A 13,945-nucleotide genomic window follows, 5' to 3' on the forward strand; every position below is an offset into this window, starting at 1 on the left:
ATCTTGCTACTCTCTGGGGTTCTACATGGAATGTTGCTACTCTGGGATTCCAGAATCTTGATATTCTTTGAGGTTTCTGCCAGGTACTTGTGACCTGGATTGGCCACTGTTGGAAACAGGATGCTGGGCTTGATGGACCTTTGGTCTGTCCCAGTGTGGCAATACTTATGTTCTTTTGTTCTCACCCCTCAGGCTTGGGCAGGTGAAGAACCTGTGGGTCACAACAATGTCAGGTGGACGGTTTGGTTTTATTACAAGATTTCCTCCATGAGTATTCGAGATGAACCAAAATACAGGAGACTTGACCAGAAGGAAAATGTATTGCTCAGAAAAGATCATGAATCTAGCAATATTATTGTCTTACCTAAAACATCTTCTCTTTTCTTATTATTTTAGGGTAACCACTATTATGTAAAGCCCCGGGTAGCTGATCAGCAATTTGGGATCAACCATTATGCAGGAGAGGTATGTTTCAGGTGACAGTCCTACCTCACCCCTTTCATCTTCTAATCATTTAGGGACCTGGGACTAATTCTCTAAAGGGTGCCTAAAATTAGGTGCTGAGCACAAATTCTAAATGGGTAATTATGCACACAATAGAATACAAGCCCAAGTCCACATTTTAGTGTCTCCCTCTATGCAATGTCCAAGGCTGGTGTAACTCCTTGAGCCCAACTGCACTCACAAGTGCTGGGGTTCCCTTGACCCACCCATACCCATCCCGTGTCCACAACACCAAGCAGATGAGTGTTGAGCTTACAGAATGCCATCATTACTGCTATTAACGCCAATTAGAACCTCATTTAACTATTAAACTGCCATTATTCTAGAACTGCACAAGCGGGTGAGATTTCCTTTGTGTTTTATGAGACATATATGTTACAGTTCTTTTTAGAAGGCAGAAGTGCTTCAGCTCAAGACTCTGGTGTTACTAAGGACATTTTCAGGTCCTTATTGAATTAGGCTGCTTATTTTTTTCCTGTGTAATTTGCCTTCCTCTAATTTGCTTCTTGTGTCTCTCTCAAGTGAACTAACAGTGATATCTACTTGTTTTCAATTATGTTTCATTTCTTTTTGGTTTGTATTTTTGATGATTTTACTATTCCTCAAAGAATTGTTTTCTTTGATGGAAGATTTGGGGAAATAATGATAAAAAAAATAATAAGGGAGAAAGGGGACAAACCTGTCTCATCCCCTTATGTGGAACAGCTGGAGCAGAGCTGAGCCCCCTGAAAGATAAATCACTGGACAGGTATACAATAACTTTACTACCTGAATGACGTGTTGTGCAATCACAAACCATTGCATAGTGTTGAAAAGATATTCCCACTCAACGCTTTCAAAGGCCTTTTTGACATCTTGGAATAAGGCAACCTCCAGGACCTCTTGTCACTGTGCAAAATGCTGAATGTCAGAAAAGAGATCTTAATTGTCTAAAGATGTTCTTCTCACCATAAATCCAGTTTGTTCTTGACTTATATGTGGCAGTACCCTAATGAGATGACTAGGTCTGGTGGTCTAGAGGCTGTTGGGACAGGAACAAGTGGGGTTCACACCTACCCTGACTCCCACTAGACCACCAGGCCTCTTCAGTTAGGTCTGGGGAGGCCGTTGTAACTTGGAGGGGGGGATTGGGAGGGGATCAGCTTCAAGTCACTACCTGGTAGTTATGTGGGTGCTTGTCAGTGTTCAGTGCCAGCACCCACATAGCGAAGTGCCCAAAGTTCGGACTGCTATTTATGAACTTAGGTTTGTGGGCTTCAGCACTGAATGTTGCCGGGCCCTTCCCAAATCTACCTTCAGGGAGCCCCTCTATTGCTCATTTTCAAAATGTCCAGTTAGTGCCAATATTCAGTGGCACTGCCCAGTTAATTGCCTGCTGAACGCAATTTAGCAGGCAGGAGCCTCACTTTCAATATCTGAAGCTAGAAATGGAGATAGAAAGGATGCAACAATTTTTCACCCTTACTGGTGGATCTGTTCTGAAGCTCTTCACTTCTTCTCTGTTGGTCTAATTATCCTTTCCTCCTTTGCAGGTCCTATATGATGTCAGAGGTTTCTTGGAGAAGAACAGAGACACTTTCCGAGAGGACATTCTGAACGTGCTGAAAGATAGCAGGTAACAGCAGCCTCCGTCCCTCATCATATCCTCTGCTTTCCTCATCCCTCCTTTCATCCAGGGTTCATCCATGAAACGGCGTGATGTCAGTGCCAGGCAAAATGGTATAAACCATTACAAAGGACAAAATTACTGAACACATGGGCAAACATGGTTGTAAACATGGATACAGCCAAGCAAACTCTTGCCTCACCAATCTGTTATATTTTCTTGAAGGAATGAATAAAGTTGTGGAATAAGGTGAGCCAGCTGATGTAGAGTATCTAGATTTCCTTCATGGTGGACTCCCGAGGGAATTGAAAAGCAATGGGATAGGAGGCAATGTTCTGTTGTGGATTGGAATTGGTTAAAACACAGGGTAGGATTAAACAGACAATTTTCTTAATGGAAGAAGGGATCTGTACTGGGCTGGTGGTTTTTAACATATTTATAAATGGTCTACAAATAGGGACAATGGGTGATCAAATTTGCAGATGAAATATGAGGGTTGTAAGAAATTACAGGAGGACTTTGTAAGACTTAAAGCGTGGGCATCTAAAGGACAGATGAAATTTAATGTGGACAGGGGGGACACATGATGATCGGGTGCTAAACAGAAGCCTGGCAGACCAGCTCCCAAGAAAACTCCCAATACTCATATAAATAACGCCGAGACAGTGAAATACCTGCTATAATTGTCTGTTGCATATGCTCAACTTATTTTTGCTGTACACTGCCTTGGGTGATTTTTTCAAAAAGATGGTAAATAAATCCTAATAAATAAATAAACTAAGGCAGGCCAGTATGGCTAATCGGCAAGCCCTAGAGTGCATGGCATTTTTTGAAGCGCAATTTTCCCCTAAATGGCAAAGAAAAAGCTGCAAGAAACTAAAGACTGGGTTGACACGTATCAAACATGATAGCAGAGGAACTGGGGATGCATGTCTAACTGTTGCAAAATAGTGCAGGTCAAGAAATCGCAAGGAGCCTGATGGCAGTTCTAGACAATAAGCTCTTTGAGCTACAGTCCTCCATTGAAAAAATACGAGAATGTTTGGAAAGCAACAAGAGGAGGAAAGGTTCTCATGCCAATAAGACTGCATGAACAGAACTGGAGTCTAAAGTTGCACACATCAATTGAAGATCAGGAAAATAGAAGCAGGTGGAACAGCATAAGGATTGTTGAGCTCCCCAATACAGTGAACGGCAAAGGAGAAATTAAGATGGCTAGGACTCTTTAGCCTGGAGAAAAGGCGGCTGAGGGGTGATATGATAGCGGTCTACAAAATAATGAGTGGGATAGAGCGGACAGATGTGAAGCATTTGTTTACACTTTCTAACAATAATAGAACCAGGGGACACAAGATGAAACTAGAATGTGGTAGGTTTAAAACAAATCAGAGAAAGTTTTTCTTTACTCAGCGCGTAGTTAGACTCCGGAACTCATTGCCAGAGAAGATAGTGACGGCAGCTGGCCTTGCCGAGTTTAAAGGGGGGTCTGGACAGATTCCTGAAGGAAAAGTCCATTGATCATTATTAAATTTGGGGGGTTTTCCGGGTTCTTGGGGCCTGGATTTGCCGCTGTTGGAGACATGCTGGGCTTGATGGTCCTTTGGCCTTTTCAATGCTGGGCTCTGTCTGTCTTCAGCACTGAATATCCATTTTTTTAGAGCCTACTAGCATAGCCGGTTAAGTCCAATATTCAGCCAATTATTGGCGCTAATTAGCTTATTATTCAATTAAATTCCACACACAATTTTTGGCGACTTGTATAGAATTAGTGAAATAGTGACCTCTGTAGGCTTATTCCCCAAGCTCAAAGTAGCAACTGGAAAAGCTCCAGTGCTTTCTGACCACACTCTAGTACACGTGGGATTATGATGGACAGAAAACAGTGAGGACCAGCTGTGGAAGGTGAATCCCACACTATATCAATACCAGAAATTAAAGACATACATTAGGAAAAACATGGCAAGAATATGAATTATGTAACAATAATGATCAAGTAGATGTAATAACGTATTGGGAAGCAGTGAAGGTGGTAATGAAGGCTAAAATTATTGGGTACCTGACAGGTAAGAGGAACAGAAGGATGTGGAGCGCCTAAAGTTAACAAAAGAGATATGTTCTTGTGGTTAGGAAACCCTTGATGAATAGTTGCTATCAGTTATATATGGATCTTGCAGAAATTGGCACAAATAAACAATAAATTTATGGAAACTGTCCACTCTTGTCCTGCATGTGAAGGTTCTTGAAAATGATGCTCCCACTGCACACGTAAAATTGTACGTCTTATGCAAAATGGGGCTTTACATCAACTGGCTAATCTTTATCTACTTGTTTTGTTTATATGTTCAAAAAATCTAATAAATTTCTAAGACAAGTACTGAGCTTTAGTTACACTAACCAGCTTATTTTCGAAAGAGAAAGACGCCCATATTTCGACCCAAATCAGGGGCGTAGCCACGGGTGGGCCTGGGCCCACCCACTTTGGGCTCAGGCCCACCCAGCAACGGCGCAGAGACGCCAAAAGAATTAGAAGATCCGCCACCGGTTCGGCACGCTGCAGGCCTTTCCCCTCCCTGCCCTTCGAGCAGCGCCGCACGGCACCGGGTTCGTCCTGCCGCTACGCTGCTGCACCTCCGGCTCCGTTGTCATCTCTGTCTGTTCTTCTGCTGCGCGGATCCGCGCGCTGCCAGGGCTGTCTGTATGCTGCCTGCGATTGCTTCCTCTGCGCTAGCCCCACCTCTCAGAGTATCGGAGAAGTTGAGGCCGGCCGGAAGGAAGCAGTCGCAGCATACAGACAGGCTTGGCAGCGCGCGGATCCGCTCCGCTGCAGATAAGCAGTAGAACAGACAAAGATGACAACAGAGCCGGAGGGCAGCAGCGTAGCGGCAGGACGGACCCGGTGCCGTGATCGTAGAAACGAAGCGAAGGCAAATATCCGGCGAGCCCGTCAGCCCGACTGCTTCCTTGGGGGAGGGGTTGGGGAGGAGCGGGACAGAGGGAGAGATTGGAATCAAGGAGGGAGGAAGGAGCAAGGCGTGGGACTGAGGGAGAGAGCCTGCTCTATCCCCACTGTCATTCTTCATCATTGGTAGCATCTCACTCATATTTTTAAACATGCCAGGCAGCTTGTGTAGTATGAGGATGTACACAAAGGAAGTATTTTATTGGTTAGAGTATGCAATTTGTTCTAAATTTTAATTCATTGTGTCATTTGGAGGTGCTGGCTATAGGGACTCCCTGTAGAGATGTTTTCACTTAATAAAAGGCCTCTGAAACAGATATAATGTTATGAGAATCTGTTGGCTCAAGTTGCTTGCTATGTGAATATTCCATCACTGTTTCATTACTGCTATCAAGTATTATATATTAAGGGCACTTAGTAAAGTCTCCAATGACCTATTACTGGCTAAATCCAGAGGTCAATATTCCATCCTCATTCTTCTTGATCTTTCCGCTGCTTTTGACACTGTCGATCACAGCATACTTCTCGATACCCTGTCCTCACTTGGATTCCAGGGCTCTGTCCTTTCCTGGTTCTCTTCCTACCTCTCCCTCCGCACCTTTAGTGTTCACTCTGGTGGATCCTCTTCTACTTCTATCCCTCTGCCTGTCGGCGTACCTCAGGGTTCTGTTCTTGGTCCCCTCCTCTTTTCTATCTACACTTCTTCCCTTGGTTCATTAATCTCATCCCATGGCTTTTCCTACCACCTCTATGCTGATGACTCCCAAATCTACCTTTCTACCCCTGATATCTCACCTTGCATCCAAACCAAAGTTTCAGCGTGCTTGTCTGACATTGCTGCCTGGATGTCTCAACGCCACTTGAAATTAAATATGACCAAAACCGAGCTTCTCATTTTCCCCCCCAAACCCACCTCCCCGCTCCCCCCGTTTTCTATTTCTGTTGATGGCTCTCTCATTCTCCCTGTCTCCTCAGCTCGAAACCTTGGGGTCATCTTTGACTCTTCTCTCTCCTTCTCTGCTCATATCCAGCAGACCGCCAAGACCTGTCGTTTCTTTCTTTACAACATCCGTAAAATCCGCCCCTTTCTTTCCGAGCACTCTACCAAAACCCTCATCCACACCCTTGTCACCTCTCGTTTAGACTACTGCAATCTGCTTCTTGCTGGCCTCCCACTTAGTCACCTCTCCCCTCTCCAGTCGGTTCAAAATTCTGCTGCCCGTCTCATCTTCCGCCAGGGTCGCTTTACTCATACTACCCCTCTCCTCAAGACCCTTCACTGGCTCCCTATCCGTTTTCGCATCCTGTTCAAACTTCTTCTACTAACCTATAAATGTATTCACTCTGCTGCTCCCCAGTATCTCTCCACACTCGTCCTTCCCTACACCCCTTCCCGTGCACTCCGCTCCATGGATAAATCCTTCTTATCTGTTCCCTTCTCCACTACTGCCAACTCCAGACTTCGTGCCTTCTGTCTCGCTGCACCCTACGCCTGGAATAAACTTCCTGAGCCCCTACGTCTTGCCCCATCCTTGGCCACCTTTAAATCTAGACTGAAAGCCCACCTCTTTAACATTGCTTTTGACTCGTAACCACTCGCCTCCACCTACCCTCCTCTCTTCCTTCCCGATCACATTAATTGATTTGATTTGCTTACTTTATTTATTTTTGTCTATTAGATTGTAAGCTCTTTGAGCAGGGACTGTCTTTCTTCTATGTTTGTGCAGCGCTGCGTATGCCTTGTAGCGCTATAGAAATGCTAAATAGTAGTAGTAGTAGTAAGGGCACTTGCTTTAAACTTAGTTTTGTTTATCCAGTCCTTACATGCACATGGTTTTGCTTTTTAAATGTAAGGGTAAAGCCTAAGGTTGGTTAAGCAATGAGGTGTAAACTATGCCGTTTCTGATTTTACTTGTTTTGGACTGCTTTGGGCCCTGCTCTGTACATCTGCTGTCTGGAATTTTGGAAGATGGAAATGAGAAAATAAAAATTAGTTTTGGATCTCTGTATAAGTTATGGATGTAAGCCCTGCCCCTGCCCCCTTTAGCCTCCCCAAACAGGTGGGCCACCGACCGCCTATGCTGCCTACTCCCTGCAATGCGCATGGCACAATGGTGATGCGGCCACACGCAGTGCAGCATGGGAAATGGTGCTGCTGGCCCAGCTATGCCACAGGCTCACCTCCTCCACAGTGCCTGCCTGCTGGCCAGTTCTAGATTTAGTCTCTCAGTGCTGGTGCAGTTCTCCAGTTGATCATCACACATCATCACCATCATCATCATCACAGCAGCAGCAACAACACTCCCCAGCCCAGTGCCACTCAACAATGGTACAGGACTGGAGCCAGGGGGTGCTCTGCAGTCTGCACCATGTGCAACTACAAGCAGCTGCCTAGCAGGTAACGTATATTTATTTTTAACAAATTTTTAACGTGTAATTGTACTCAAAATACTGGCTGATGGTGGTGGGCTTCTGGGTGGAGTAAGCACGTCACTGCCTACAGGGCAAAAAAGGTATATTTATATACAAGAGTAATCAAAATGATGGCTCTGGTGGTGGGCTTCTGGGTGGGGAGTGGACTGTTCATTGCCTAGGGCAAAAACAAAAGATATATTTAATCATTAAATATATCTCTTTTGCTCTAGGCAATGAAGAGCCCATCCCCACCCAGAAATTCACCAACAATAAATGTTAATAGTGCCCAGGTTAATTTTTAAAAAGCTGTCTATTTCTCATGTTGGTGGGATTTTTGGTGGGGATGGTCTCTGCAGTATCTAGGTTAAATTTAAAAAAAAAGTGCAGGCAGTTTTCTCAGGGTGGACTGATGCGGTGGAGGTGGGCTCTGCAGTGCCCAGGACATTAAAAAAACGCCTTATATTTAATGCCATGGGGGGAGGATAGGGAAGGCTGATGGTAGGCTTCAGGGAGGAGTGGGGTGGTAGGATAGAGCTGGTGCTTAGCTATGGGATGGATAGTGGGGAAGGGAAGGATTGATACTGGACTACAGGGATGGGTGGGGTGGGGGTAAGGTAGAGAAGGTTGATGCCATGCTGCTGGGATGGATTGGGGGGGGGGGGTTAGGGAAGGGAAGGTCTTTATGTTTTATATGTTTTAAAATTATGTGTGTTGAATTGTGATCTGCTTAGAACTGGAGAGATCGGCATAGAAATTTAGAAAATTAAATCAATAAATTTCTAATTTTTGGTCCTGTATTCTGTAATTGATGAGGGTTGGTCTGTGGTCTGCATGTGACCGAGCAAGGGAGAGTTTCTGCTGGCTTGTGGTTTGTGTGGGGATCTATGAGTCTGACTTGTCTGGCTTTTCCAATGGGATGCGTATTACTGTTATGTATATTCACTGCTGCCTTTTTAAAGGTACTGTTATTGGAACTGGTGTTATGGTTTGCAATATAGGCTCTAAGAAGCCTCTTTGAAGGATTTAGTGTTATTTCACAAAGTACCTGGCAGTGACGGGAGTTTGTTGCTATTATTGAGGTGCTACCAGAATTTGAATACATGGTTATATGTCATTGCTGTAATTATAATGCAGGATCCTGCATTATACCTACATTATGCCATATCAAACTTGACCAGACATAAGTCTACTATAATGGCAAACATCTCAACACACATGTTTGCCATTATAGTAGACTTATGTCTGGTCAAGTTTGATATGGCATAATGTAGTTATATTTACAAATATCGTTTTTTTAAGTATGTATGTGGTTTATATTGATGCAGGGCAGCACTCTAAGGCATTATTTTGCACTACTCATACCTATATACATAGTGCCCACCCATATTAGCTCTGGGCCCACCCAAAAAGTCAGGTCTGGCTACGCCACTGCCCAAATTGGGAGATGGGCGTCTTTTTCCTGTGGGCGCCCAAATTGGTATAATCGAAAGCTGATTTTGGGCGTCTTCAACTGCAATCTGTCGCGGAAATGGTCAAAGTTGACGAGGGCGTGTCGGAAGCGTGGTGAAGGCGGGACTGGGGCGTGTTTATCGGCCGATAATGGAAAAAAGAAAGGCGCTTATGGATCACTCAGGGCTGTTAAACCTCCAGTCCAGTCCAAAGGAATTAAATGACATACATTACCCTCCCCCCACCCCCCCAAAAAACAACCCAAGGTTGTCAGAGTAAAATGGTGGATTGCACATTATTAAGGGTAAGGAATTTGACATATCACCTTTCTGTGGTACAACCAAAGTGATTTACATATTACATGTAGGTGCTCTGTTCTTAGTGGGCTTACAATCTAAGTTTTTGTACCTGAGGAGATGGAGGGTTAAGTGACTTTTCCAGGGTTACAAGGAGCTTTGGTGGAAATTGAACCTGGTTCTCAATGCACTCCACTAACCATTAGGCCACTCCTCCACTCCTTTTACCCTTTGGTCACTTAGTTCTCCAACCATTAGCGGAGGGAAGCCTACGATAAGTGACTAGCAAATGCCTAGGATGGGTGATAAATTTCCAGAAATTTTAAATCTGATTCTGTTTCTCTATATTTTAAGGTTGGATTTCATCTATGACCTCTTTGAAAAAGTCTCCAGTAGGAAGAGTGAAGAAATGATGAAGATGGGAACACAAAGGCGGAACCCTACTGTCAGCTCTCAATTCAGGGTAAAGGAGTGAATGAGGGGAGGCTCATACAGTCTGATTGGGCAGTTTGGACCATCGAGGCCTAAGCAGTTAACCCATAGTCCTTAAATCTAGTTATTTCCCCTAATCATTTATCAAACTTGCATGACAACAATTTGAAAATGTATCGAAAATGAACAAGGAAATTTGAGAGATACTGTATACGTAAAGTAATGTGCAAGGGCTATTCTAAAATCTATGCATGTTGTTATAGAATACACCCTAATTTAGGCATCAGGATTTACGCCAAATAAAACATGGCAGCGTGGAGATGCACTTACTACTACTACTTAACATTTCTAAAGCGCTACTAGGGTTACGCAGCGCTGTACAATTTAACATGGAAGGACAGTCCCTGCTCAAGGAGCTTACAATCAAAAAGACAAGTGTACAATCTAAAAGACAGGTGTACAATCTAAAGACAATCTAAACAATCTAAAGACAAGTGTAGAGTCTGTCTGATAGGGCATACTATATTTCACGAAAGGTTAGGTGCCGAAAGCAGTATTGAAGAGGTGAGTTTTAAGCAGAGATTTGAAGATGTATTCTACATACAGTATTCTACATACAGTGCTCAAATTTAAGCCTATTCTGTAAAATTTAGGTGTACTTTAGAGAATACGCCTAGGCGTATTTTTTTTTCCGCACAGAATATAGAATCTAGCCCTATGCTCAAGGCCAACAGCCTCAATGTGGCTTAATGGAGAAGCTTCAGAACCATTAACAGTGGAGAGGAGAAAGCGGTGGGGTTGCCCCCTCTCCCCCTTGCTGTACGTCCTCTATTTAGAACCACTGGTTAGCCCATTCCTGCTTTTGATTATTGAATGACTAGTCTCTCACTGTGATTTCTCAATTTCAGGACTCTCTACAGTCTCTGATGACCTTGCTCAGCACTTCCAATCCATTTTTTATCCGCTGCATCAAACCAAACCTGAAGAAGGTGAGTCTTACCTGTTAATGGTGCTTTTTTTTCCCAGGAAAAAGGTATTGTTAGTCCTTATGGAACAGGGTGACCATGCAGACCATAGTAGCCATGGCCCCATAAAACCGGTCATAAAGTCCATGAAAAGGCAGCATTGAAAATATTACACCGATCCTTAGAACACACATTTTGCTGGGAAAAGAGAAGAAGCCAAACTGTTACAAATCCATAGACAGAAACTAAATGATTGGAAAATGCATCACCTTGGTCACATATGCAAAATATGGATAGAGCCTTACCAAATACAGAACAGATGAGCATATATTAGAAATAGAAAAGTGCAGATGAAAACTGAAATGGAAACAGAAATTCATCTCCTATTGCACTGTGCAGAATACAAAGGGCCCAATATTCAAATAAAGCTGAATTCCTAAATTTTGGCTCCTAAATTTGTGCTGTATTTTAAGCAAAGTAGGAGCCTACATTTTGAACAGAAAATTATTTTAACTTAGGAGCTTAAAAGTTCTGCTTATAAATTTAGGCTGCCATTCATTTGCCTATGCTGAAAATCAGGGTAAATTAACTTATTTTCCTTGCTGTAAATCTGCCGCGTTGCTGCTCAGTTTTTATGCTTCTGGATTTAGGAGTTCAGTGAAATATTGGGTCTGAAGCTTATAACTTTGAGTTATACCCTCAGTATTAAGCAAAGGTGTCATTATGGGGAGGCAAGTGCCACCTCCCAAAAATGGCTTGCCACCCCAGTCTCACGGGGCATGCAGTTTAACATCTTCTACTCACCCTCCCCCGAGGTCTAGTATATCTCCCTCTTCCTCTGGTGCAGACTGGCACCAACCTTCATCCCCCCCGCCCCCTCGGCGGTACGGTATCTCAATTGATTCCCTTCCACCTCCCCTCTCTCTCTCCTCGGTCCTGCAACCTTCCGTAGATTGACAACAGTGTCAGTGATTAAGACAAGAGCACCACCACCCACTTCAAAACAGGGGCATAGCCAGACCTCACAGTGGGAGGGGGCATTTTGGTGTGCCACCCCTGCCAGCTGAAGCCTTTGTCCAGCGCCAGACTCCGGTGCTGCCACATTGCCTGCCCTGCTCTATCTTCCCCTCACTTTCTGCATGCGCCTTTTACTGGAATTGAGCATGATCAGTTTCACTAAAGGGAGCGTTCTGGACATGAGGGGAAGACAGAGCAGGACAGGCAATGCGGCGGCACCGGAGACCGGCGCTGGATGAAGACTTCAGCTAGCAGGGGTTGCGAACCTCCACCAGCAAAACCATGGGCCCAGAAGAAATTTGAGGGAGCCCAGCCACCTAGCTATGCCACTGGTTCAAAAGCTTTCTCTCTAGCGCGTCCTGCTTCCTCTGATGTAACTTTCTGTTCTCGCGTAGGCGGGACGTGCTACAGGGAAAGCTTCTGAGCTGGCCTTAATTGCTGACGCCGCTGTCAGTCTAGGGAAGGTTGGAGGACTGAGGTGAAAGGGAATCAAGAAAGATACCAGTGCTGATTGGTGAGCAAATACTGCTTGTTGAGTCTTTTATGACCAAAAGGTAAGCCCTTCGATCCATTTGGAGATTATTTTGTAGAAAATAATATAGCGGTTTTAATGCCATTGGATAGGTTATTGGTTAACCATTTTTATGCCTCTGTACCATTTTTCACAATTTTTGGTAATATTTGAACTGATAGAGGTATCTATCATTTTAACTTAACATGACTATAATGTTCTCTCGAGGCAGTTCTGATCGCTCTCATGACCGTGTTAAGTGAATCTCACTGCTCCCATAGTAATGCGCATCTCAACGCAACCTCTAGAATATAAATGCACTCACAGGATGCCGCTGAAAATCTTTGGAACGCTTGAGTTTTTTTATCACTATCACACGTGGAGGGGCATAATCGAACGAAAACGTCTATCTCCATGGGCGTTTATCTCCGAGAACGGGTCCGTGAAGGGGCGGACCGAACCGTATTTTCGAAAAAAATAGACATCCATGTTTTATTCGACAATTTGTGAGCTGGGCGTTTTTGTTTTTCAGTGATAATGGAAAATGAAAGCGCCCAGCTCAAAAACAAATTAATCCAAGGCATTTGTTCGTGGGAGGGGCCAGGATTCGTAGTGCACTGGTCCCCCTCACATGCCAGGACACCAACCGGGCACCCTAGGGGGCACTTTTACAAAAAAAAAAAAAAAAAAAAAGGTAAAAGAGCTCCCAGGTGCATAGCACCCTTCCCTTGTGTGTTGAGCCCCCCAAATCCCCCTCAAAACCCACTGCCCACAAGTCTACACCATTACTATAGCCCTAAGGGGTGAAGGGGGGCACCTACATGTGGGTACAGTGGGTTTGGGGGGGTTGGACGATTAAGCATTAAGCAGCACAATTGTAACAGGTAGGGGGGGGATGGGCCTGGGTCCACCTGCCTGAAGTCCACTGCACCCCCTAACAATTGCTCCAGGGACCTGCATACTGCTGCCAGGGAGGTGGGTATGACATTTGAGGGTGAAATTAAAAAGTTGTGAAACATCATTTTTTGTGGTGGGAGGGGGTTAGTGACCACTGGGGGAGTTAGGGGAGGTCACCCCCGATTCCCTCTGGTGGTAATCTGGTCATTTAGGGCACTTTTTGGGGCCTTATTCGTGAAAAAACAGGGTCCAGGAAAAGTGCCCTAAATTCTAGCTACATACGCATACTTTTTTTCCATTATCGGCGAAAGGCACCCATCTCTGTTCGGGTGATAACCATGCCCCAGTCCCGCCTTCACCACGCCTCCGACACGTCCCCGTCAACTTTGTACGCTTCTGCGATGGAGTGCTTTCGATTATACCGCGTTATTCGTTTTTGTGAGATAAACGTCCATCTCCCGATTTAGGTCGGAACTTGGGTGTTTTTCTCGTTCGATTATAAGCAGGATAGTAGTTTTGAGCTTTTACATATGTTCCCTTGGAGCCGTTATATTGGATATTTATCTTTGATAAAAGGATAATGTAGTTCTTTATAATTTCTAGTTTCTTCTGGTTGATTACTCTTACCATATTGAGGAAAGAGGTATTTAATACAGGTCAGTTGAAAATCCTTTGTGGTTCTTCTAGATTCCTCCTTCTTTTGGGTGCTTATTCATTCACCAGCTCTGCATTTTGGATCAATCATTATCTGCTTTGTTTGTTGATAATTTAAATTAATCTCACTTTACACATAAAGAACTCTTGTTGGTGTCCTAGATCTTTGCTAAACACCTCCCTCTCCTAAATTTAAATTTTATGTTTTTATTTGATATTTACATGCGATAATGGTACAAT

General features: G+C 44.2%; 1 protein-coding gene across 1 annotated transcript in view; it reads left to right on the top strand.

Moving 5' to 3' along the window:
* The window catches only part of LOC115475155 (unconventional myosin-X-like), a 290,858-nt gene that overhangs the window by 53,435 nt on the left and 223,478 nt on the right, over positions 1-13,945 (top strand). Inside the window, exons 14-17 of the mRNA XM_030210896.1 lie at positions 397-465; positions 2,037-2,119; positions 9,584-9,692; positions 10,570-10,650. Of these exons, the coding sequence (XP_030066756.1) occupies positions 397-465; positions 2,037-2,119; positions 9,584-9,692; positions 10,570-10,650 (342 nt within the window). The remainder of the gene's footprint in view (positions 1-396; positions 466-2,036; positions 2,120-9,583; positions 9,693-10,569; positions 10,651-13,945) is intronic.

The sequence above is a fragment of the Microcaecilia unicolor genome, chromosome 7, assembly GCF_901765095.1.
Source record: "Microcaecilia unicolor chromosome 7, aMicUni1.1, whole genome shotgun sequence".
Classification (NCBI taxonomy): domain Eukaryota; kingdom Metazoa; phylum Chordata; class Amphibia; order Gymnophiona; family Siphonopidae; genus Microcaecilia; species Microcaecilia unicolor.